This window comes from Pezoporus wallicus, unplaced genomic scaffold (assembly GCF_028554395.1).
Source record: "Pezoporus wallicus isolate ANWC-B61680 ecotype Strahan unplaced genomic scaffold, APGP_CSIRO_Pwel_v1 scaffold_7392, whole genome shotgun sequence".
NCBI classification, from domain to species: Eukaryota; Metazoa; Chordata; class Aves; order Psittaciformes; family Psittacidae; genus Pezoporus; species Pezoporus wallicus.
Window position 1 is genome coordinate 28710 of NW_026639923.1, and position 24403 is coordinate 53112.

At 52.8% G+C, this 24403-nt stretch overlaps 2 protein-coding genes across 2 annotated transcripts; both read right to left on the bottom strand.

The window, feature by feature from the left end:
• Positions 1 to 1896: 1896 nt before the first annotated feature.
• On the bottom strand, positions 1897 to 10546 carry TMEM11 (transmembrane protein 11). Its single transcript, XM_057416917.1, has 2 exons — positions 10416 to 10546; positions 1897 to 2821 (listed from the first exon to the last, which is right to left on the bottom strand). The coding sequence occupies exons 1-2, from the start codon at positions 10529 to 10531 to the stop codon at positions 2305 to 2307; spliced, it is 633 nt and encodes a 210-aa protein (XP_057272900.1). The 5' UTR covers positions 10532 to 10546; the 3' UTR covers positions 1897 to 2304.
• A 4176-nt stretch (positions 10547 to 14722) lies between these two features.
• Positions 14723 to 23663, bottom strand: NATD1 (N-acetyltransferase domain containing 1). The gene is made up of 3 exons (XM_057416835.1): positions 23536 to 23663; positions 16149 to 16267; positions 14723 to 15359 (listed from the first exon to the last, which is right to left on the bottom strand). The coding sequence occupies exons 1-3, from the start codon at positions 23630 to 23632 to the stop codon at positions 15243 to 15245; spliced, it is 333 nt and encodes a 110-aa protein (XP_057272818.1). The 5' UTR covers positions 23633 to 23663; the 3' UTR covers positions 14723 to 15242.
• Positions 23664 to 24403: the final 740 nt, after the last annotated feature.

Here is a 24403-nt window from a genome sequence, read left to right on the forward strand (position 1 = left end):
GCACTGATTCGCTAACAGCCAGGATGTCACCAAGCACTCTAGCTCCATTAACAGGCCTCCTACCCCATCCACGTCCTCTGTACCTCAGCATGGAGCAAAGGGCGAGTTCTTAAACCAGACCTACCTGTTGTGACAGCTGAGCTGACTTCACCTTCCCTCCTGCAGTAAAACACCACAGGGAACTTGCCCATTCTTAACTCCAGAGTCTTTGCTGCAAGCCAGGCAGTTCAGGAGCCTGCTGAGGGTCAGTCCTTCTGCCATAGCCATCATTCCAGGCAAGGAAAAGCATAGCACAAGAAAGTGGCAGGACCACAGGTTTGGTGAAGAGAAGGAACTAACCCTGACAGTTATCCTGGATTAAAACAAAGAGCAGGAATGCCTTTGGTGTGGCCAGCACAAGGGGATTTCAGTAGTAAAGCACATATCAGCTACGGCAGCTCTGCCACTCGATTAGACTCCATCCAGTAGACAGCACTTCAAACGTCAGTCTGAAGGGGCAGCCTGCCCAGCAGACTTGGCCTAACCACAGGAAGATGAAGTAGCTGCATTTCTTCCCCTCCTCTCTGCCAAGGCAACTGTACATTGTCGCTATAAATAGAGATGAGCTGGATCCCTACTTCTTTTAACCTTGGAGGGAGACAACTCAGCCACTGTACCAGCAAAGGGCTGTTGCCACCTAGGAACATCTGGATGCCACTGGTGTTTCCTCTCAGCCATGTGCCTGCTGAGGTTTGGCTGCCTCAGGGGTAGAAGCACATGGTCAGGACTCCCAGCAAACCCAGTCTGCCCAGCACACACACTGGGACGGGTGCCCTGCTGACACAAAAGCCACATCAGCAGCAAAGCACGAGCTGGAAGCATGGCCAGAAATGCTCACTGCAGCCTGGAGGCCAGGAGGATGCCTCAGTGCCTGCTGCTGCAGATAGGGAAGATAAAGACAGGGCTACTGAATGTGGGGTTTTGACCTCATGAGACTGCTTTCCAAGGTCAGTGCCTCACGGTGGAGGTCAGGCTCCAAGCAAGCAGGACGCCTGTGTGCAGGCAGGTTTTATTACAGGGCTTTGCTCTTGTATTCACATCGTAACACTTGAAGCTGTGCCAAGCTGGCCTTGGAAGCGCAAACCACGCCTGGTTTCCATGTGGGAGGAGGAGGTTATAGGCAGCAGGCCCCTAGCTTTTGAAAGGAACTGGCAAAACCAGTAAGTATTTCCAATTCTAAGAACAAGATTTTGACGGTTCTGAGCTAAAAGATGAATTAATGCACAAGAGTGGAACCTAATATTCCAAGTAACAGAGTTACAAGACACAAGCACATGGATCATTGCAGCAGCAGCAGCAGCTCCGTAAGTGCACGTTCCAAGCGGAAGCAGTGGAATTGCAAAGTAAGGGCGCAGCCCCCAAGGGTCAGCACATAACAAAGCACAAGGGTGAGAGCCCAACTCCCACCTTAGCAGTGCTCAGCTGCACAGGAGAGACGGATCCACGTTAGGAAGAACATGAACAAGAGCTGAGCAGGATGAGTTTGTAGCTGGAAACTCAGTGTTCTCTCCACTGTGTGGAGCAGTAACAGCTGGAGGAGAGCAGCAGAGGATTTGGAGCCCTTTAGCCCCAGCCATCAGTATTTAAGCAATTGCCAAAAGGATGTAAGCACTGGGGTACCAAGTTAGCCTCTTCCAAGAAACACAACTAGTCAAGAGGGAAAGCAACACTACAACAGCTACTCCTTCAACAGATGGAGATTGTCCATGGACACCACTGCCATGGGGCCAAAGGGAGCATCAGGTCTGTGTGTGAGCACAGATAATCAATCATCACCACTGGCATCCTCACAGCAAAGTCTCCATCCCCTGCAAGGAAAAGGAACTACGATACCAGTAACAAGAGAGCAAAAAGCAGTTGAAATTCTCATCCTTTAATGGTCAATGATAACTTCTGTCTGGTTCTGTGTAATACAATTAAACAAGATACTTAAATGTTTCCCCCCCCCAAAAATAATAAAGAAGTAGAAGAAGCTCTCACACCCCCTCTTCCTATAGCTCACTTTCGACATGCTGCTGCTGGATTGGACTCCCATCGCCTAACATACAGCTCTCAAGTCACCACACATCCACACCTTAAGTGTAACTGAGAAGAACTGAAAAACCTCGGTGCACCAGTGATGTGTTATTTGAAAAATAACATCTCTTATGAAACCAAATCCTTTCCCAGTCTCCAACTGCTTCTCAAAAAAGAGGAAAAACAAAATGTTACTGCGGGAGTCTTAATACACTTTGTCTTTGTGGGTTTCTCTCTTCCCTGCTGGAGTCATACAGCATAGAGTTCGTAGATCTTCTTTACACAGTACACCAGGGCAGCGAGTGCTATCGTGTTGTGCAGTCTCTTTCTGTGCAGGTCGTCCTTCCTCACCAGCACCACCGGGGTGGAGGAGGTGAGCGTATGCAGGGGCAGGCGGGAAAGTTTATAGGCATCGTACTCTACTTGGTACTTGCAACAGGGATCAAATTGCCAAGAGATGCCATAAAGGGTGCAGCAAGCCACGCTCAGCACACCAGCAGGCAGGGAGATGTAGTGAGAATAATCTACTGGAAGGGCCAGAGGGGTGAAGAGGCAAGTGGTACCCGCCAGCACGGCCGTCTTGTGCAGGCAGTTCCCCACCGTGATCCAGCGCGCGGTCTCGTCCCCGATGCGGGTGGGCTCTATCACTATGTATTTGTACTGGGCTTCCAGGGCCTGCTCCAGCTCGTACTCAAACTGGTCCTGAGCGTTCTCTCCATTGTAGATCTCATGCACGATGTAACAGTCCGTGGAGGACAAGGTGACCCTGTTAATAGGAAACACGGAATTAAAACTACAGGGCTTCTAGTCAGGAGAAACATCCCAAAGTGAGGATGGGCAGCCCCTCGAGGTCAGGCACTGCCTCTGTTCCACAACAAGCAGCTTTTAAACTCGCCTCATTTCACATCAGCTGATTATGCCTGCTGTACGTGAAGTCACCCCAACATAAGGCAGGGTATTTTTCCTTGCCTTTACCTAACTTGGAGGAGGGAGAACATTGAGAAAACAGGATGTTGTCAACAGTCCTGACATGGTTCCTTACACTGGTACCCCATCGGCTTCTCTGATGCAGAGATGCTGGAGTGTCACCTTAGTGACCACACACATCAACCACTCAACCACCCAGACCTGAGGAGTTTTCATAGAAAATAAGACTGGCAGCAGGAAATAAGACTGATGCACTTGATGGGTGCCTCAGGAGGTCAAATTAAAGAGAGAAAGCACCTTCCAATGAGCATTTGCTTCCCCATCACAATAACTACCTCCTTGCCACTGATGCAGCTTGCTATTTAGTCCTCCACAGTAAATCCAACCTAGTAAATCCATAGTAAACCTTCACAAGGATGGCCAAGAAGCATTGCTGGAAGTGAAGGTGAAAAAGGTAGCAGAGCACCCTGTTACGGAATGGTTCATTCCCTCTCCTGAAACAGGACACAACAAAGCAAGACAGGAGGATGTTTTTAACCCAGGCAGGCTTTGCCAGTGCAGAAAGAGCTGCTCGCTTCACCTCAGAGCACGCTCCTACTGACAGAGCATTCACAAGGCCCCATCTGAGCTGCAGCTTTTAGCTACCTGAAGGCACATCAGTTCCCACCTTCCCTCCACCCTCCTCACACATCGCCTTTGCTGCAGCTACATTCATGTGACAGACTGCTAAGGAACACGCTGGTGACTGTTTACCTGCGCTGGGAAAGAACAAAACCCCATCCATGAGGAGGCAAAATCCTTCCTTTTAAGAGAGGAAATAATTATTCCTGACAGACTTGTGCTTAACCAGAGCATGCGGCCTCTCCAGGATAAAAATATCCAGCAGATTCCTTCAGCAGGAGGAGAACAAATCCTGCAGCAGACAAAACATCTCATCCCAACCACACTGAGACCCTCTCCATACCAAGAGGCAGGACTCTGCTGAGAGGGAGACTGAAACCACCACTTTTTACTCCATTAGTACAATGGCACTTGTGTGCACACGCTGGAAAATAAGGGAGGAAAACCCACATTCACAAGCTGCTGTGTTAGACGTTACCCTTAATATGCAGCTCCATTCACGCTGCACAGGGTGTTGTGCAGTGGGCAACTGTAATCAAGGCTATTAGTAAATTACAAGCTGTTGCCAAAAGAAGCTGCTTGTGTGAGGAGCAGCAAACACATCAAGCAGCAGGACCTGAGCTGCACCAGCCTCTCAAAGCAAAGGAATAAGCAGTTTCGTTAGCAGTCTGCCTGGAATTCATATAAACCACAAGGAAAACTCAACTGACAAGCCAGCTATTGAGGTCTCTGCAGTGCATTTCCCCCTTGGCATGTTCATGGGTAGAAAGGAGAATAAAACTCCACTGGAATGCTGTGTATGTGTACGCCAGGGGCTTCTTTAAGGCAGATATTGGTTGGAAAATAAGGATTAACTCTTTCAGCACAGGATTTGGGGAGCTCTGAGGTTCTGCAGTGAATTGGAAAGTGTTTTAAGGACGAATAATGAAGCACCTATATAGAGTTCTACACGTCTAATAGAACTGAATGCATCAGCTAACACAAAGGTGGTTAACCAAGAACTACTTAACCGAGTTACACTGATACATTAAGAACAGAACTGCTAAATGGGTTTTGCCAAGGGTTTTCTTTCCTTGATGACAACTGTCCCAAATGCAGCTTCTTCCAAATCAAACTCCAGTTTCATTACAGCCGAGACTTCAGGTAACTGTAAATCAACACCAGTGACTGTGTGAAACCACTTGCTAAGGCCTAATGAATGACTTCAGGGCAAAGCTATTGCTGAAAAGCATTTTGAAGCTGGAAGCTGACCCAGTGCTAACACAACCCCCCAGATAAAATTCCCATTTCCTACCAAGGAGGATTTTCAGTGTTCTGTAACACACAGGAACATGCAGAGAAGCAGCATCCAAATTGAACTAAGAACTCTGCAGGGGCTTAGCACAACAGTCTAATCACCCTGGGGTCTTCTCCCTGTTATCAGTGGCAAAACAAGGGTGAAGCAAGCCCATTTCATCCCTGCCTGTATAGAGCCATGGAGAACTGGGTTTCTAACTCTACGAATCAAGTAACTGCATTGCATGAGGTTTCTCCAGGCTCACTGGAGGCACTAACCCATCAGCCTCGTTTCCCCTTGCTCACATCTTGCCTGGTTTCCCCTCTGAACACCCCTTTCTTTCCTTTCACTGGGATGTACAGGCAGAGCCAGACCACAAGCCACAACAACCTGTCAAAGAGAGCAGGAATCCAACAGGCTTTAGCCAGAGGCAGTACTGTCCATCTCTTCTGGAATCTTTTGGCTCTGGGGCTTTGTAACGATAAAGTCAAGAAAAGCACAATCCTCCTAAGCCAAAACAAGCAGAACTTAAAATACGCTCTATTGAAAGCAAAAAATCACTGGGCACTGTACAAAGGCTTCAGCCATGATAGTGTGGCCCCCAAACTAGGCTGCTTCTCCAAATCACTCCTCTAATATCAAACCCAATCTCCATCACAGTGCTGAAGCTGCAAATGTGCAATCCAAAACCAACAGAGAGAGCATGAAAAACGAGCTGCCCAAACAATAGGACACATGAAGAGTCAGCAGCACAAGCAGAAAAGCTCCAGTTCCGTAACAGGGGGAAGTGGGGTTCAGCACGTACTATTGCCATGCAAGAACTGGCTGCCTGAGAGGATGGAAAGCTGGAGACTAATATAGAAAGAGACACAGATGAGATGTGTGGGCCTGGGAAGGTTCTGGACCTCGTTGGCATGCAGAGAAGGACCCAGGACTTCAATCCCAGCAGCAATCTCTCCTGACACAGCTTTTCAATTGAAGCCAGCAGCTGCACATGAACAAACCCAGTGAAAGCAATGGGATTTGCTGGAATGCTGGAGGCTTTTGCCTTTTGGAGCTTGTCCCCCACCCCCAGAGATGGGAAACAAAAGCGCAGAGCTATGCAGGAACTCCAGGCTGGCATCCCCCCTGTTGTGAAGTGTGGTGATTTTATAGCAGCTCCATTTTACATAGTAAATAACCAGTGACAGAGAGGGCCTAGCTCCAGGAGCCACAAAATGCTGTACCCAATGCAGAAACCCAATGTGCTATTTCCTACACCGACAAAACCTAAAAGCAGTTGTTAATTATTCAACCAGATTATTTTCCAGGACCTGTCTCCCCACCCCAAATAAAGAGGGCCAAGTTACGAAGTTGTACAGCTTCTCTGTAAGAACGGTTCCAGACCTTATATCCATATGGTTTATTCTGTTGCAGCTTCCTGCATTCTAGGCTTGCAAAGCAAGATGAAAACCATTCAAAATCCCTGCTGTCAGATTTGGTATTGCCAAAGTTATTTATAAGGGATGGGTTGTTAACGGAGCTACCACCAGCAGGAGGGGCAGAAGTGTCTGTTCAGCTATAGGGCAAGCTTCAAATTACGTGTGGATTAGCTTCCTAACATGGGAATATCCAGAGCACCAAGAGAGAGGTGCTGCAGCTGCCTGCAAACAGCCACTCCAGCAGTTTCCCAGTTGCAGGCCTCAAAGCAGCTCCATTTCTCTGCCTTCAGCTTGGGAGCAGTGTCCTGAGCTGCCTCCTGCAAACAGCAGCCTGTCTGTTAATTCTAAGTTTCAATTAGGTAGTTTTATGGGTGAAGAAATAAATACTCTTGTAAGGAGGAGCCACAGTGCTGCTCAATGTGTAAAAGCATTTGCCAGGTGCCAAGTGGCAAAAAGAGAAAGGAAGAGGGTGCTGAGAACAGGGTAGATGACAACATCCTTCATCCTTCTACTGTCCACTTGCAGGGGAGAAGGACTGAGCTGTTGCCCTCAGCCTAATGGTGTTCCTCAATCCACCAGAGAGCCTTTTGGTGAGGGTTTCCTGTTGTCCAGCTATCTCAGTTCTGCAAAGTGTTGAGAAGCATGATTAGAAGCAGTCTCTCCCTGCACAAAGCATGGGTTCTAAGCATAAGCAGTTCTTTTTAAACCACTCCCATAATATGCAGGACAAGTTTTGTTCCTGGACAGCAGTACTGCTGAAAGCACCAAACACACATTGAGATTAACAGCAAATGATTAGTAGTTAGAAAAATAAGGAAGGAGAGGCTTGCAGCAGTGTGATAACAACTGTCACAAGCAGCACAAGCAATCTCATCTAGCAATGCAGCAGTGGAACTTCATGTTGCTGTGCAAGTGAACTGCAGCAAAAGGACGTTACAGATGGCCAAAGCAGTGTCTGGGGTCATTCTTAGCATCTCTGCCAAGCTTGATTAAGTCAATAAAGTCAAGACATGACAAATACAAACACTAAAACTCCCCTCCTCCCACGTAAATCCTTCTTGAAACTTAATTTCATCCCAAGAATAAGGAATGAGCTGTGGTCTGGCTTTAATTCTCAGGGGAAATACTCCACCTTATATTCAACTGTATTTGGCTACTCAGGAGAGCTCCAGGATATGGTGCACAGAAAATACTGACCCATCCAAGCTTAAACACATGAAGAATTGTTTCTCTGCTCAGTGTCCACATAATCTACCAGTCTCAGGCCATTAGCCACGGCTGTCAGGCCTAGGAGGCTGTTCTCAACAGGCTGTCACTGCATGCATTAAAGCAGAGGAAGAACAGGAAAAGCACAGCAATAAAGCAAGACTTGTGCTCAAAAGATGAGCTTTAAACACAAACGGGGAAAGAAAGAACAGGGGAACATAGGTGAGATCTTCAAGCAGCCTCAGTAAGGGAAGACAACATGAAGGAAAACATCACCAGAGCACAGCAAACCACTCCAGCCATGAGACAAAAAGGAGGTGTCAATTTTAAGTCAATTAATGATTAGCCAGACTAATGGAAACAGGTCAATCATTGCTGTAAGCAAACAGAGTACCAGAAAACTGAGCAGTGCAGGTAGCAACAGCAGAGCCCTCTTTAAGGGCACAGAGAAGCCAATGCAAGCAGCAGGGAGGACATTAAAGCTGCTCTTTCTGGAGTTCGTTAGCACATCACCCAGGGGAACAAATGCCATTCTGTCTTTTGCCCTGGCGGGCATCGTGCTGAATGTCATACAAAAAACACTAAACACAATTCAGTGCCTGTTCTGTACAGAAAAGGTTGTTTTGGTCTAGAGATGAACAACTGCCTTTAGTCAGGCTCCATTAAAGAGTCTATCCAGAATGAAGAAAACCAAATATTTAGCTGGTTCTCTTCAATGTTTTGGGTTATTTTCACTGCACTATTTCAGCAGCAGCTGGGCTTCACAGCAACATCCTTTGAAATTCATGTCCTTACATTGACTCCTATTGAGGAAAGGACTTCTGGACCAACCACTGACTTCTTTCTCTCAATAAAGTCCTTTATGAAGGGATACCGTCTCCACAGATAGAGCTGCTGCGCTGTTTGGGCTGGGGTATTTTTAAACGAAGGCTGGGCCGCTCTAACAGCACACAGGATTTTATTCACTGCTGAGTCTCCTCAGAGCACCTCCCAACACACAGATGCCTTTCAGACTCGCTGGCTGACAACTCTAAAACCTCCTTGAAGCAGCTCATTTAGGAGGAAAGCTGGATTAGCATATTCAGTTCAAAGGAACGTGTGTCTTTGGACAAGAACCCTGCCCAGAGTGAGGGAACTGCATTCACCATATAAAAAACACATGTCATCAAAGGCTGACATCAGGCCTGCCAGCACTGATGCACAACTCGAGGTGCCAGCAGCCAGATGAGATCAGGAGGTGTGATTTAGGATGGTGGAGAGGGGAAGAGGCCCAGGCATGTGCATCTCCACCTCTGCAGCTGCAAGGAAGAAGTAGCACGAGGCTGATATCACCCAGCAACTATTGCAACTATGATCTTCCATCACATCCATGCAGGATGACACCGACAAGAACCATCATCTTTTGATGGGGATTGTGACACACGGGCCGATGGGGCATGTGTTGTTTCATGTCACTTCTGTGCTTTCTCATACTTCGCTATATACTGATTGGGAAAGGAAAACTAATACAAGTTTATGATTAAATGGTTTTGATTATAAGATCAAGAGTAATCACAGCTTAAAAGAGTCACCTCCAACTGCACTTAGATTACTATATGATTCACAGATGAAGTTCCAAAGTAACAACTCACTCTTAAGTCAGCATCGATTCTCATTGAGGTTATTAAGTGCTCTTTTCCATCCTATTTTCCCCCTTCACTTCTATTGGGAGGTCAGGCCTACCACAAGGAAAACCCACATGGAAACTCCACACCTCATGGGCTTCAGCCAGCACTGGGTGCAGGCAGCTTCACCACGATGCCACTGAGCCCTGTGGCATCCCGAGTCGTTGTATATAAACTCCGCTGATGCAGTAATTCCGTTGGCTCTTCCAGTTCAATTACTTTTGAATTCCCTGAACGCACCCCGCATTCCCGCAACTCACATCAGCGCCAGGGTTTTAAGGGCTGCTTGTGGCTCTCCTTGGCTACACCATCAAATAGAACAGCGTTGAGTTACAGCAAGAGAACAAAAGGAAGCAAAAGCCAAGGCTGAAATGAAGGGATAGATCAGAGTGTCTCGGTAAGGCGGGAGGACAAAGGAAAACTCACACTAAAAAACGGCAGCCGCTTGTTACATCAGTCAGCCCTGGGGCAAAACAGGGAAAACGCCAACGTAAGGAAACGCAGGCTTTAACCAGACGGTTTAAGGAGGTAAAGAACCGTGCACACCGATTTTAAAGCAGCTCAACAAGATTTTCCTCTGCTTCTCCCCCCCCCCCCCCCCTTCCCCGTTTTAAAGCTAACGACTCCCAAACTTCCACAGCTGCTCTATGGGAAGCTCCCGCACGTCCCAAGCCGCTCCTCTCCATCCCGACAGGGGCAAAGCCACAGCGTTACCGAGCCCTGCGAACGCCCAGGCCGCAACCGCGCCTTTCCCCACGGCTCGGGGGTCTCGGCGGCTCCGCACTGAACCCCGCAAACGGCCGGGACCGCGGCGGCAGGAGGTCACCCTGGAGGACTCCTCGCTGCCCTTACGGCCTTTATAAATAGCCGCCGAAGGAGCCTCCCCGGGGCTGGCCCTCCTCCACCCGGCCCCGAGCGCCGCATCCCCGCCGGCGGGAAGGGCTGCCACCGCCACCCCGCGGGCCGCGCTGACCTTCCCTTCGCTTCCCTTCCCTTCGCTTCCCGGTTCTCCCCGCCCGCAGCGGGAGAGCGCTGGACCCAGCGAGCTCCACGCCTCAGCCCCACACGCAGCCGGGCCGCGTCCCCTCACACGCACCCTGCCCGGCCACGCTCCCCTCAGCGAGGCCCCCGCCCTTGCCCCGGGGTCGCGGGGAGCCCCGCGTGGCTGCAGCCCGCCTCGTCCCGCTCGCTGCCCGCCCGAGGAGCCCCGGCAGCGCCGCAGCCTCGGCCCCAGCGGCGGCTCACCTCTCCCGGCCGCCACCGCTGCTGCTCCAGGGCCCCCTATGGCTCCTCCCTGGAGAAAAGGAGCCTTTTTCTCTGGAATTCATTTTTCCATTGCAACGAACAGCTCCCTGATCCATAACCTCCCCTCTGTTGGAGATAAACCTTGCTACCAGCTGTCCCCAGCACCCATCAGAGCACAGCCCTCCCTTTATCCTATGCACCCATCAGCAGGGAACGGCATCTCCCATCCCTAGAAAAAGCCTCTTTTTACCAACATCGTTCCCAAGCGATGTCACGTAACCAAAGAGAACAAAGGGAATGGCTGCTCGCACCGTCCCCGGCATCCCAAGGATTCCCTCCAGCACCCCTGGTTTGTCAGCCAGAACTCGGGGTCCGGCTCTTTTCGGTGGAGGTAGATGCTCCGTTTGCACTAAGAAGAGACATTTGGGAAGCGTGCCCAGCCTGGCATTGCTGGGACAGGCTGGAGCTTCGGATCGTCTGGAATGTGGAATGCAAACAGAGCGTGTTACCAGCAACAGCCCGGCTTGCTGCTAGAACCCAAACCTACCGCGCTGTCCCTTGGGAGCAGCAAACCCCACGCTCCTGCCTGCTCTCATTGCAGCCCAAGGGACGCTTGTCACTTGTCAGGTTGGATGAGAGTGTGACTGTAAATCAGCTATGGCCTTTCTCCTCACTCCAGCCCTGTTTTTAGCCATTGGAACTCCAGGCTCAGCCTCTGTAGCTTTAGGAAGTGACAGAAACACGCTATGATGGGAGCTCACTGCATTCCCAAGGCCCAGCAGGGAAGCGCCGTGTGTTCTCTTGCTCTGGCCAAGCACAGCAGGGAATGACTCCATCAGCTGCTTATTAAGGTGTTTTCATCCCTTAATGCTTTCAAACACCTTAAACCAGTGAACACAAGCATTGAGTGGCTGCTCAGCAGAGGATAACACCCAAGGACTGGCCTGAAATCTCAAGGCAGGACTGAGGAGTGTGAGCAGGGCTGGATCTGCTGGTAAAGGAGAGGAACCAGTTGTGGTCCCACTCACTCTTACGCTCTATGCACTCATTGCAGCCAGCCCTATGACCTGAAATAAAGTCCTATTGCTTCAGCGCATGGTTCCCTGTTTATCTGCAGTGGGAACATCACCTAGGATCTGGCTCCAAGGTGCTCCATGCTGGGAGATGGGTTGATGCAGGTAGCATCCAGGTTAGGTGATGAAGATACAAGTGGCCAGCTGCAGCCACAGGGAGCTGTGGCCAACGCCAGCCCTGGGACCACGACTCCTTCGTCCTGAACCTAGCAAGGGTCTTATGGACCCTCCATCATCCTCACCTCTTGGATGGGGTTCTCCTTGCACGAGATCCTCCTCCTCATGAGGGAGAGAAATAGCATTTGCTGGAGGAGAAGGGTAAGCAGGAGGAAAGGAGCTGGTAAGTGCATCAATGTGCAGATCTGCCAACTTGTGTCTTTTACTGTCACCTTCTCCTGACAGATGCATGGCAGCTACTCTCAAGAAATTTAGGGTTAGATCTGTTAGAATACATGGGTTTTTTTTGGAGGGATGAGGAAAATACTATTTACCTTTATGTAGAAAATGCATGTGCAGCAAAAACCATACCCTGGCCATGGACTGGAGAGCAGAGTTGTGTGCCAGGACCTGTCAAACAGGCTCTGTGTCCAAGTGACCCAGCCCATGGTGACAGAGCTGGGGACACCCACTGTGCCGGGTTCTGCAGCACTTCCTCCTGCTTCCCCCCCCCCTCCCTGGTGCAGCAGAGGGAAGCACTGCAGGGCAGTTAAGCCACACTTTTTATTGTATTGTATTCCATGCATTATGTTCATGTTTTATAGTATGACAGAGGGGAGGGAGGAAGATAAATGTTTGACAGAAAGAAAAGCAGAAAGGTCATTTGTAACAGGTCCTGAGAAGGAAAGGCACATCGTAACCACCGAATTCAACAGAATGGAGACCTTGGACAAAGGAAGACAACGCTGGGAAGTGGGTGAGGGAAGGGGTGTTTCAAGTTGGGTGGTGTGGAAGCACGTTGGACAGCAATCTGCACCTCCCCACCCACCCAGGTCTATAGTTCAAATGGATCCGGGGAACCTCGCTATGCAACCAAACCACTTCCACACTCCTGTTGCCAGAGAGAGTCCAAGATCCCCAACTCCTCCAGACTTAGTGAGCACCAAGGGGCAGCACAGGACTCATAGCTCCTTCCTGCAGAGGCCAGCTGGAGGGGCAGGGCTGCCCAACACCAAGACCCCGAGCCATCTCCTTCCTGGCAAGGCCAGATCTCAGGAGCACCATGGACCGCAGCATCGCTGGTGACCTGTGGGTATTGCTATTTATCATCAGAGACCACAGGGAAGGGAAGACCAGGGCAGAGGATGGGTACAGCAGTGAAACTGTTGGCACGGACACTGGCACACGTCTCCGTCAGGTCACACACCGGAGGGATTGTAGCACCTTGAAGGGAAGCAGCAGCGAGACCGTGTGCTGAGCCTGATTTAAGGCAGCTGCTTGTGATCCAGCGCTGGGAAGCATGAGATTCCTGTCAGAGCAGCATGAAGGGCTCCAGAGCCAAGCTGGGATGCTGGGATACTGCAGCAACCACAGCACACCCTCTGCTCTCATGCAGCTGATGCAATGGTACTTCTGGAACTGTCACACAGTGGAAGCGAGCACAAAACCAGGGCAGAGGCTTGCGGCACTGGGCTCACGCTATTGCTCCCATGAGGCAGCCAGGCACACATCTCTTCCAAGCGCCCAGCCCCACTGTGATAACGATACAACAGTGTCTTATCTTGGCTTGCAAGAGAGGACATGGTTCAGCTTCACCTTGAGATCAAGAGCAGGGATGGCTCTGTCATTGCTTGCTGTGACAGAGCCAGCCTTGCTCCTGTAACTGCATGTTGAAGTGTTTTTTGCATATGAAAGAGTGAATATTTAGCAGCCCAGATTTCTTCTTGAGCCCTTTTAACTCATTACCTGCAACCCTTTCCCAGTCCCTCTAAGCCACCCTGAAAGTCACATCCTGGCTGAAATAAGCAGCAAGAGGGCAGAAACGTGAGGCAGTGGCAGGGCTGAGCCCAATGCCTTTCCTGAGCAGCTCAAGCTGGAGATGGGTCTGCTTGATGGACACAGGCTGTGTTATATTGGTGGTGGGCAGCCCAAAAGCAGAGGCAGGCAGCCTCAAGCCAGAAGGAACAGGGCTGGAACAGCTCAGGGCCGAGATCAGGCACAGGGTTTCCATCTCTGACCAATGCAACCAGGGTGTAGGAGCTTTTGCCTTTGCTGCCATGGGCTTGGTGCTGGGCACTGGGAGAGAGCTGAGCTGCCTCCTGGCCTGGGCTTCATTCAGTGCGTGGCACAGAGTGTAAACTTTAGTCCCTTCTGAGAGATAAGCTGGGGCTGGATTTGACCTCCAGGTGAAAGGCTCCTTATCTGCTTCTGTCTGAGGCTGCCGAGCGCAGGTGTCCCCACCACAGCCCAGCCCTGGGATCAAGGGGAGATGCTCTGGGGTGTAACTCAGGCCCCGGCAAGCCTGGGCAAGGCAGCAGAGGCAGGAAGCCAGAAGCAGGCAGTGCCATCACAGTGTTACCTCTACATCCAACTGCGGCAATGCTGAGCTGTGCTACAGGGTCATCATCTGTGGAGGTAACAGCACAAGGGTGTTCCTGCTGCTGGCTGAGCACCCTGGGCTTGGAGCTGTGTGGGGGGCAGTGAGCAGGCAGGTAATGCCCTGAGCCAGGGCTCCTTTCCAAAGGCTGTAAGGAGAAGTGATCAGCATCCAAGTGGAGGCAGGCGGCTCCAGCATCAGGTCCTGGAGATGGGATAGGAGCAAGTCCCAGAGGCCTTACCCCTGTTGCTGTCAGGACACAATGACAGGTCAGGCTTTTACGATGTGGGTGCAGAGCTGGAGTTGAGGGAGATGGAGGGGAGCCTTCCTCTTCAGCTGCAGGAAACCACTCTGGTGCCTGCAAAAGCAGGGGGTGTCCCCTTATTGCTTAGGCCAAGGCTGGTGCTCTTCTCCTGAGCAGGCTTTGTCCACACCAGCACGGTCAACACCGACAGCAGGGAGCAGAGACACGAACGATGGCCATGACCCTGTGGAGATTCCATGCTGGGGCTATGTATAGGAGGCTGGGCAGGAGCTGGCATCTCCAGGGAGGAGCATCTGCAACTCAGCTGCCTTTCTTCCTCTGCGCACTCACATTGCATATGCTCTGCCACAGCCCCTGTAGATTAAACCCACTCCTTACGTGGCTCCCGTCTCTAGACTTGAAGGTGTCACCATCCCAGTGTCTCCACAATGGTGCCATCACGGCCCACACGTTCTCATCTGTACTCCACATGGGCTTGGGCAATGCTCAGTGTTCAACAGATGCTGCAGGGGATGAACCTGCCACCTCCCTCTGTCCCACAAGGCCTCATCCATAGCATCTCCCCCACCTGCTGGGAAGAAAGGGGAGCTGGTACCCCACGACCACCCCAACCAGCATCCCTCAGCAAGTTCATAGCTGTCACCAGGCAAAGGGGACAGGATGAGGGGCAGATCGGCTCATCCCCTGCTCTTGTGATGGAGTTTGGTGGAAGAATCATCCTCTTCCATCGCCTGGCTCGGCAAGAGCACCGAGAGGCACCGCGTGTGCCTGGAGCCAGCAGCCACGCTCGCACGTGGGCAGAGAGGAGGAGGTTGTGCCCACACTCATGCACCACATGGATGCACTTAAAAAAGAGAGGGAATTGTGAGTGTGGGAAGGGGTTTTCCTGAGACGGCAGAGAAGCGAAGGCCGCGTTGAACAGTCAGGGACAGCGCTGGTGTCGGAGCAGTCCTGCCTTAAGGCTGCAAGTGTTCCAGGTACTGCGGCAGGGGGTTCTCCTTGACGTACTTCTGAATGTACCAGCACGTCAGGTGAGCTTTCAGGTCCTCCTCCACCACGAAGTCCAGGGCTGCCTGCAAGCAGTCAGAGAGGACACAAGGTTTACAACCAGCACCCTCAGCTCTATGCTCTCCTCTGAAGGCTCACAGGGGTCCGGACTCCTGCACCCCACATGCGACTGAGGGAGCAGGAGGTTGCCCTCATGTATCCCCTGTATGAGGCAGATGGAGGGAGAGGATGGGAGCAGAGCACAGTTATCCTGCCACAGCCTCTGTGGTACCACTAGGTCCCCAGTTTAACAAGAGATGTGCAGGGACCCCCTGGGTAACCCTCAATGCATCCAGCCTGGTGGATGGCTGGCACTGCAGGTGACCCAGCCATATCTTATAAAGGCCACCTTTGTCACCCCTTTGCCTGGTTTATGGGGCCAGGGAGTAGCTGTAACCCCAAAGCATCACCCCATAGTCCCCACCACCACTGTGCTTGTGGCTCCTCAGCTCTCCCTGCAAGGCTCCAGGCTTCAAGGGCCGGAAAGGGGCTTACAGGGACCTTGAAGCTTTGAGATGAGGGGACCCAGCCCCCAGGAGAGGGGCTGCATCAAAGTGGGTGTGAGGGCTGTTTGCTGCAAGGAGGAAAAGCAGAGCCTGGCTGAGCAGCTGGACATGCTGACACCCACCCAGTCCCTCTCACCACCAGAAATAGGAATGCCTGACCACAGATTCCCATCTGCCCCGCCAGCCGCCCCATCTCCCATTGGATCAGAGTCAGTTCCCAGGGGGCATGCATTCAATTCCAATGGGATGGGATGGGGCTTCAGGCTTTCTAGCCATGGCTTCTGCCCTTTTGGGTGGCCGGGGCTGTACCTTGGCGAGGTGCTTGGCTATTCCTCTCCCTCGATAGGCATCTGGGACTTCCGTGTGCTGCAAGTCCACGATCCGCTTCCCCACGTATTCATAGAGCAGCACTGCCTTGTCGTGGCAACCTGGGGGTGTGAGAGAGAGGGATGAGGCTTGGGATGTCCCTGGGGAGCCCCGGGCTCCTGGTCCACCAGGATGGAGCCCACAGCAGGGGATGAGCAGCTTTGGGACTGATACAACAGCCCTTGTGCCCATGGGAATGGCTGTGGTGCTGTGGGGGACACTTTGCTTTTGGTGCCACTTGGACAGCCAATTCCCTTCTCTCCACAGCACAGTGTTTGTGTCATGGCATGAAACAGGACAAGACTTCCCAGCCCGGACCTGCAGCAGGACAGAGACATTTTGGGAGAGGTGAATCCCATAAACACACCAGAAAGCTCCCATAGGCACGCGAGGGGGTTTGTGCACGCACATTTACATGCACACACACACACACACACACACACACAGAGGCTTCCTGTTACAACACCCTGACCTTTCTCACAGCAGCTCAGTTACAGGAAAAAAGACATTTCAGCACATGTGTAAACCAGAGGAGAGCTAAAAAACACCCTCTGGCTTCATCTGCAGAGCCTGAGCTTGGCCTTCAATGCAAAAGCAAACACTTGAGGTCTAGAGGGCAGCTGCGTTTAAAAGCCAGTTTCAGATAGGCAAGTTTCCAATCTAAGACACAAGCTCAGTTCAAAGAACGGGAACCTTTCCTTTCCCTCCACTAAGGGCCACAAGTTTCCCCTGCATTTACTCACTATATGCTCTCACTGAGCTCAATGCTCTGTATTTCAATTGCATTTCAGCCGCCAGCTCCACCCCATCCCTGTATTTGTGAGGCACCAGGAATGAGCCCATTTGAATTGTGTTTCGAGAGAAGCAGCTCAGGTTTTTTTGGTTCCTGCTCCTTTTAGGCAGCGATTCAATCCCCCTGCGTTGGATGGAAGACTTTGCATTTCCAGCCCGAGTTTATTCCTGCTGCTTTCTACCCACTCTTCCTTGTGCCAACATTGTTCTGGGATGGACATAAATAATTCCCCTCCCTGCTGTTCCCCTGGGTATTTCCAGGCACCAGTCCTGCCCCTCTCAGCCTCTACATCACCATAAAGCCAAGCCCCTTTAGTCTCCCTATAGATGCCAGATGCCCCACTCTGTCTTAGGACAGAGGGTTTTGGGGTAAAGCACTGGGATGGGCAGAGATAACAGAGTGGGGAAGGGGCTGAAGGGGTGCTTGCCTCTTCCCTGTTACTAAGCCCAATGCAGATGAGATCCTATAGTCCCATTTTACAGCGGCAAATCTGAGTGGGGAATAAAGGGAGAACCAATGGATCCAGGGCACCCGAGAAGAGCCAAGGGAGCAACTGCAAGCCCAGCTCTTCCCCAGCAGCACAGACCGGTCTCACTGGAGGGACAGCCCCAGGTCGGGGCACAGGCAAAGCCTCCTGTCAGACGTGCCACGGTGAGTGGCAGCTCCCTTAGAGGCACCTCTCAGAGGTGGTTTTGGCAGAGCTGGCAGCACTGAAGGCTGTAAAATGCTCTGACAAGGGCGGCTTTCACATGCTCCAGCCCTTCCACTCTGCTCTGCGCTGCTCCTGGGGCAGAAGTTGCCATAGGCTCTGCCTGAAGCTCTGATAAGTTTGGAACTAAATTCTCCGGGTGATGAGAGAGCAAAAAGCATCTTCTTCTTCATATACTTCTTTATATATGATCTGTTTAGAATGATCACACACACAAAGGCATTCAAAACAGAAGATGATGCAGTGCTTGGAAGACCTTGGATTTGCCCTGGACAGACCTTCCCTCCTGTCTGCTGGACCACAGAAGCATCACAAGCCCCCAGCCAACAAGATGCCCCCAGTGTACAGGTGAACACACACACAGAGCCCAAAGGACTTTACAGCTGGCTTGACAGAGCAAACCAGCACTGCCAATGCTGTGGGAAACTGGTCCCAGTGCAGAACATCCCAGTTCAGTACTCAAACACATCTGGATGTGCTCACCTTGGTGATGGGACCCTGAGCCACACAGCACATGAAATCAGGGATGCTTAGGACACAGGGTTTGGTGAGGAGCCTGCAGGTGACACTGACAGCCTGGGAGGAGATTGCTGCTGGCTGTGCAGTCTCCCAGTCCCTCACCTCCAGCTCCCTGCTGTGGGTGATGCAGAACCACAACTGCAGGAGGAGCTGATGGGGAGGATAGCCAGGGGTGAGTGGTTATGCTCAAAGGTCACCGCAAACACCCCCTGCAAGCCCTCTCTGGGCAGGAACAAACCTGAACGCTGGGCACAGCTGGATACACACATCTGGAGGTGGGAGAAAGCCCTGATAACAAAGGAGACACAAGCCGGGATCCAAAAGGAGATGGAGATCCCGCTTCCTCTGCTGAGCAAGGCTGAAGGTTGCCAATGGCTCACAAAGGGAAGGGAAGGACCAGCCAACGGGAAGCCCATTTCCTTCAAGAGCAGCTGCTCTGAACACGTTCTCTGCACCGTTCCCACTGGGACCCAGAGCCCCTGGGAGAAGCAGGGTGAAGCAGGCTGTACCCCAAATCTGGGCTGTTCTAGCTCTCCAATGAGCCAGACATAACCCTTGTTTTCCCACTAACAGACTTCCCTGGGGCTGGAGGGAAGAGAGGAAGGAGCAGAAGCACCTTGCTGCAATACAACGCTGGAAGAACCCAGCCTTGCTGCTATGTGGCACCTTGGACATGGGGAATGTTCCCAGCAAAGCTGGGGGAGCTGGAAGCAGGAGCAGCCCAACCCCAGCTTATTGCAATCCCAAAGAGGGGGCACACAGAAACCACACCAAAACACGGCATAACTGGGATGCCACGAGCCAGCCTCCCACCTGCCTGTCTTATCCCATGGACCTCGGAGCAGGGATTTTATCAGCCTGGGGAGATAGAGCCTGGCAAAACAGACTCAGGTCTTAACCCTTGAGCCTCATCGCGCTGGGTGAGATGTTGGACTCGCAGACACTCCCCTGCACAGCGCCTCAGCTTCAAGGAAGTCTGAGTCAATGCAAATCAGCACAGCAAGAAAGAGGAGCAAGAGATGGAAGCGGCAGCAGGGCTGGTCCTCAGCCTGCCCTCCTTCAACCACGGGCTGCATGGGGAAAGGGAAGCTTTCTTTAAAGGGGGGCAAGGGACAACTTGCTCTCCATTGGGATCATGGGACGGAACTTCCACCCAAGCAGGGCGGACGGCTTTGGGCAGCACTGACAGACACCAGTCGCCAGGCTGGGTGGCTCATGAGCCTCAGGGGAACAAGCAGTGAGCCCAGCCCCAGCTGGGCACGGCATCATCCAGAAAGACACAGACATCCCACTCCAGCACACCCTTCACTGACCCTTCTCCCACTGTCTTCTCCCTGTCCCTCTATGTTGGCCCCAGCCCAAATACACCATTGCGAGCCCAGGGAGCTCATGGTTGAGCAGTTGCCAGCCTTTGGAGGCAGCCCCTGAGCTCCAGCCTCCTTATAGCACTGCTGCGAAGCCATTCCTGGACAACAATGGGGAGAAGGGAACAGACACCAGCCCCGTTTCCCACTCTCAGACCTAAGAAAACCCATAGGCAGGCAGCAGCTCAGCTCCTCTGGCTGCGGAGCCCAAAGGAGGATGCTGAAAGCTGCACGTGAGGCGATCCAAGAGGACAAGATGTCCCAGGGAGCTCGCGCATCCCAGGCTGGAGCTCGCTGCACACTGTCAGCTGGCCTTGATCCCCAGGGAGCCAGGGGCACGTTACTAGGGAGAGAAAACACAACAGAGTACAACAGACAGAGCCGAGTGGAGATGGTGCAGCCCACGGAGGGGCCTCACTCACAGGAGCAGCACTGGGGGGGGGGAATCCTGGTTTGAAGCAGTTTCCTGGTTAGGAGCTTTCTTGAGGTGACTGCAGCACAGGAGGAATGGGGATGGCACAGAAACAGAGTGGTTTGGAAGGGACCTTAAAGCTCACTCAGTTCCAACCCCTGCCACAGGCAGGGACACCTTCCACTAGAGCAGCTTGCTCCAACCTGGCCTTGAACACTGCCAGGGATGGGGCAGCCACAGCTTCTCTGGGCACCCTGTGCCAGCGCCTCAGCACCCTCACAGGGAAGAGCTTCTGCCTAAGAGCTCATCTCAGTCTCCCCTCTGGCAGGTTAAAGCCATTCCCCTTGGCCTGTCCCTACAGGCCCTTGTCCAAAGCCCCTCTCCAGGTTTCCTGTAGGCCCCCTTTAGGGGGTGCCTGTCTTGATGCAGTGACCGGATCCCTTCATCCCCACTGCAAACTCAGCAGTTGCCCCTCCAGGAGGTGCAGTTGCCCCTCCAGGAGGTGCAGTTGCCCCAGTGGTGAGTGAGGAAAGCACCAAGGCACAACCGGCTCCAGTTTTCCTTATAAATACAAGCCTGGACTCCCGACAATGAGCTCCGAAGACTCAGCTCTGCAGCGGGCAAAGCAGGAGCTTCCAGCCACTGGATCCTGCCCAAACCCGGCTGGGGAAGAGCAGGAGGTTTGGGAAGTGTGGCTTGCTGCACCCACGGGTTGGATGAGCAGGAGTGTGGGTATCCAAGGAGCCCACGCATCCCTTTGGATCTGGAGCCGCTTGGTGCATGCGGTGAGCCCATCTCCCCACCGGAGAGCCTGATGTGTTTGATGGGTAGCAAGGCAGGTCCCCTGCCCCAAGGCAGCTGTGCCAGCAGCTGGAATGACCGACTCCTTCAGGGCGAGGTCTCTTTGGGTTTCTTGTTTTGACCAGAAATGCTAGCTTGGATCTCAAAAATCCCCAACTATTCCTGACTAAACCAGCCTGTCCGATTCCCATGGAAGTTCTCAGCTTTGTCAAACTGATGTTTTCCAACACAGTCGCTAACACGGGGAGGTTTCTGGCTCGCTCGTGCTGTTAGTCACATCTCAAGCGATTACAAATCCAGTTGGGCTTCTTCCTACCCTCCCCTCAGAGGGATAACCAAGCTCGGTGAGGTCTGGTTGTAATCAGCTTTACTTCCAGCTTCCCAATGCATTTGGGATGCAAGGAGAAAGGGGATGTGTTAAAGCGAAGCAGCTGCTTCCATCAGAGCTTTAGGAGCCATGTGCAGCAGTGAGGTGAGAAGGGGAAGCAAGAGCAGAGAAGGGAAAGCCAGGGCAACCCAGAAAACACCAAATGCAATTCATCTTTCATGTGTCCGAGGAGGAAGTTGACACATGAGGTTACCCTCCCATGAGGTTACCCGGGGGTGCAGAGGCAAACACAGGATGATGCTGAAAACCAGCACTTTCACAACCACTTCACAGCTTTCACAGTGTCTCAGGCCTCTTGTACAGGGATTTCCATTAGAAGATCACCACGGAAAGTGGTGATATTTTAATATATACTATATTATATATACTAATACATAGTATATTATATATACTGCACTGTATATACTAATACTATATTATATATACTAATAGGTAATATATATATTATGTGTGATATATACTAACACTATATACTATGATATATACTATACATTAGGTACTATAATGCATACTATACACTACCCAACATCACAGTACCGTAAGCCACCCACCCCTCAGAACAGAGGCCAGCGAAGCCTGGCTCCTTGCTCCACGAGCCCCATGCACCAGAGCATCACCCACACTCAGCGTCTACCTAAGATAAGGACCAAGACAGCAGATACAAGCTGATCCCGGAGCCCACAGCTAACTACGAGTTCACGCCAGAGGCTGCAGTTCATCCCTGCCACGCTCCCTTTCAGGGGGACACGCAGGGCCCCTCGGCACTAAAACCTGACCCGTTTCTTGTCATTCCCTTGAGTGCAGCGTGGAAAACCAGCTGGAACATTCGGCACCACTGACGCTCATCGTGCCAGCAGCGATGAAGAGAGCAGCACAGGAAATAAACACCCTGCCAGGCACTCCCCCAGAGATGGTTATCGCCTGAGCACCTTCCAGGGCTTGCCTGTCATCAGCACATGCCTAAGGAGGAGGAGGGACGGATCACCCGCTCCGCGTGGATGTCAGTCAGCCCGGTAGCAGGAATACCGTCACGCCAGGACGCGGCTCAGCTTCCTTGCGTGGCCGGCACTGAACTCCCAGAGAAACAACCCTGATCTGGCGGATCCACAGACAACACTGAGGCTTCCCAAGCCGCGGTCATCCCCTTCTGGAGCTGTTTGTGCCGATTCCCACATGACTCCCACTGCGGATCCTCTCAAAGTTCCCCTTCTCCAGACCCAACTCATCCCACAGTGTGGCCAGCTGAGGTTTTCTATGGCGAACCACGATAAGGAGATCACGCTTCCCGAAGGAAACGCTCTCTTTGTGCGCACACAAACTTCACCGAGGGCGACGACGCTGCGTCACAGCTCTTGTAATGGCAACAGGGGACCTTGTTTGATCTCCTTCTGTTTGAAACAAGCAGTTGGAGCGGTTGTTTTCCCCGCACCCATCACACACGTCTCCTCCTTCCTCGCTCCTCCACTGCTGAGCCTCCAGCCTGCACTTTGTAATTAGTGGTTGAAATGAAAATGGGATGGGGGGGGGGAGGAAGAGCCTAAAATAAACCCCAGCCTATTCCTGTTGTTTCATTGGGAATGCTCCTACAGCCGGTGTCATTCTGAGCTACCCAGCTATTTTTTAGGAGACAACTACCCTGCAATTTCTGCAGGGCAGCGAGGCAGCCTGTTTTATCCAGAGTAGCTCTCAGCACGACAGATGGGCAGCGAAAAGAGGTTGGGATGGTGGAATATTTGGGATTAACCATTAAGAGGATGGCTACAAAAGAATCAGCGTGCCATAGAAAAACTGATGTGTTACCTACTGCTTTTGCTCAGTCCACCCTACACATGGCAGAGCTGTTGCGGGGGGTCACCCCATCATTAGGGGTCCCCAGCCCTGGTCCTACTTGTGGCTTGATGCTTGTGGCTATGGTGCTGTGGGTCCTGCTGAACCCACAGTGCTGGGCCCCCTAAGCCCCCAAGGGCTTCTCTACAGGGATCCCACCGAGCAGCTCACACACACAGAGGCACATCCCCAACACCGACCAAAGCCCCTTGCTCCTGGTGGGGGCAAGCTGGTGCCCCCCAAACCGACCTGTGCCAACGTGGGGCTCCTCACAGCAACCAAGAGAGCCCCAGACCCCACGGGTTGGGAACGATGCAGGGGATATCAGGAACCGGGGGCACGGAAGAGCATCGCGAGGGGGACACAGAGGGACGGAGAGCGGGTGGCAGGGTGGAGTGTTCGGGGGATAGAGAAAAGGGGGAGCCAACAGGGGTAAGAAGGGCGGATTAGGACCCCCAGGGGGTACAACCCGGGTCGGAGCGGGGTCGGTAACCCCCCAGCGAGCCCCGCTCCTTACCGTTGAGCCGCACGGTGAACTGCCGCCGCTTGCGATCGTGCTCCACCTGGATGGGGCAGCCCTGCTCCAGGAGGCCGAGCGGCGCCGAGTGCGCCATGGCCGGGTTGGGTTGGGTTGGGTTAGGCTGGGCCGGGGCTCCGTTAATGCCGAACGCGGCACAGGAGCACCGGGTCCCGGTACCGGTAACGCGAGCACCGGAGCGGGGTCGGGTCAAGCCGGGCCGGGCCGGGCCGGGCCGCGCCGCCGCGGGGCTGGCACCGGCGCGCGGCCGCAGGAAACCAGCTGTGCGCCACGTGCCCGCGGCCCAGCCAATGGCCGCGCCGCCGTTTTGTTTTGGTACAGCCGTCCGGCTCTTAAAGGGACAGCGCACCCTTAAAGGGAGCACCCGCGGGGCACGGCGCCCCCCCGCGGGAGGGCACGGGAGTGGCCCCCCCAAATGTGGCCCCGCTGCACAGCACTGGGTGCTTTGAACTGGCTTGTTGGTGCTGTACTGTGGCCCAGCACCAGGTATTGCCCCACTGTGCCGTCTGCCAGGGGAACCCTGGCCTTGTACTGGGTTCTCTGAGCCGGTGGAGTGGTGTTGTGCTGCTGCTGGACTGGTGTACTGGTTCTGTGCCGGTGTACTGGTGCTGGACTGGTGCACCGGTCTTGTCCCAGTGTGTTGGTGCTGTGCTGTTCTGGATTGGTGCACTGGCCCTGCCCCAGTGTATTGGTGCTGTGCTGTTCTGGATTGGTGCACTGGTCCTGTCCCAGTGCATTGGAGCTGTGCTGTTCTGGATTGGTGCTCCGGTCCTGTCCCAGTGTATTGGTGCTGTGCTGTTCTGGATTGGTGCACTGGTCCTGTCCCAGTGCATTGGAGCTGTGCTGT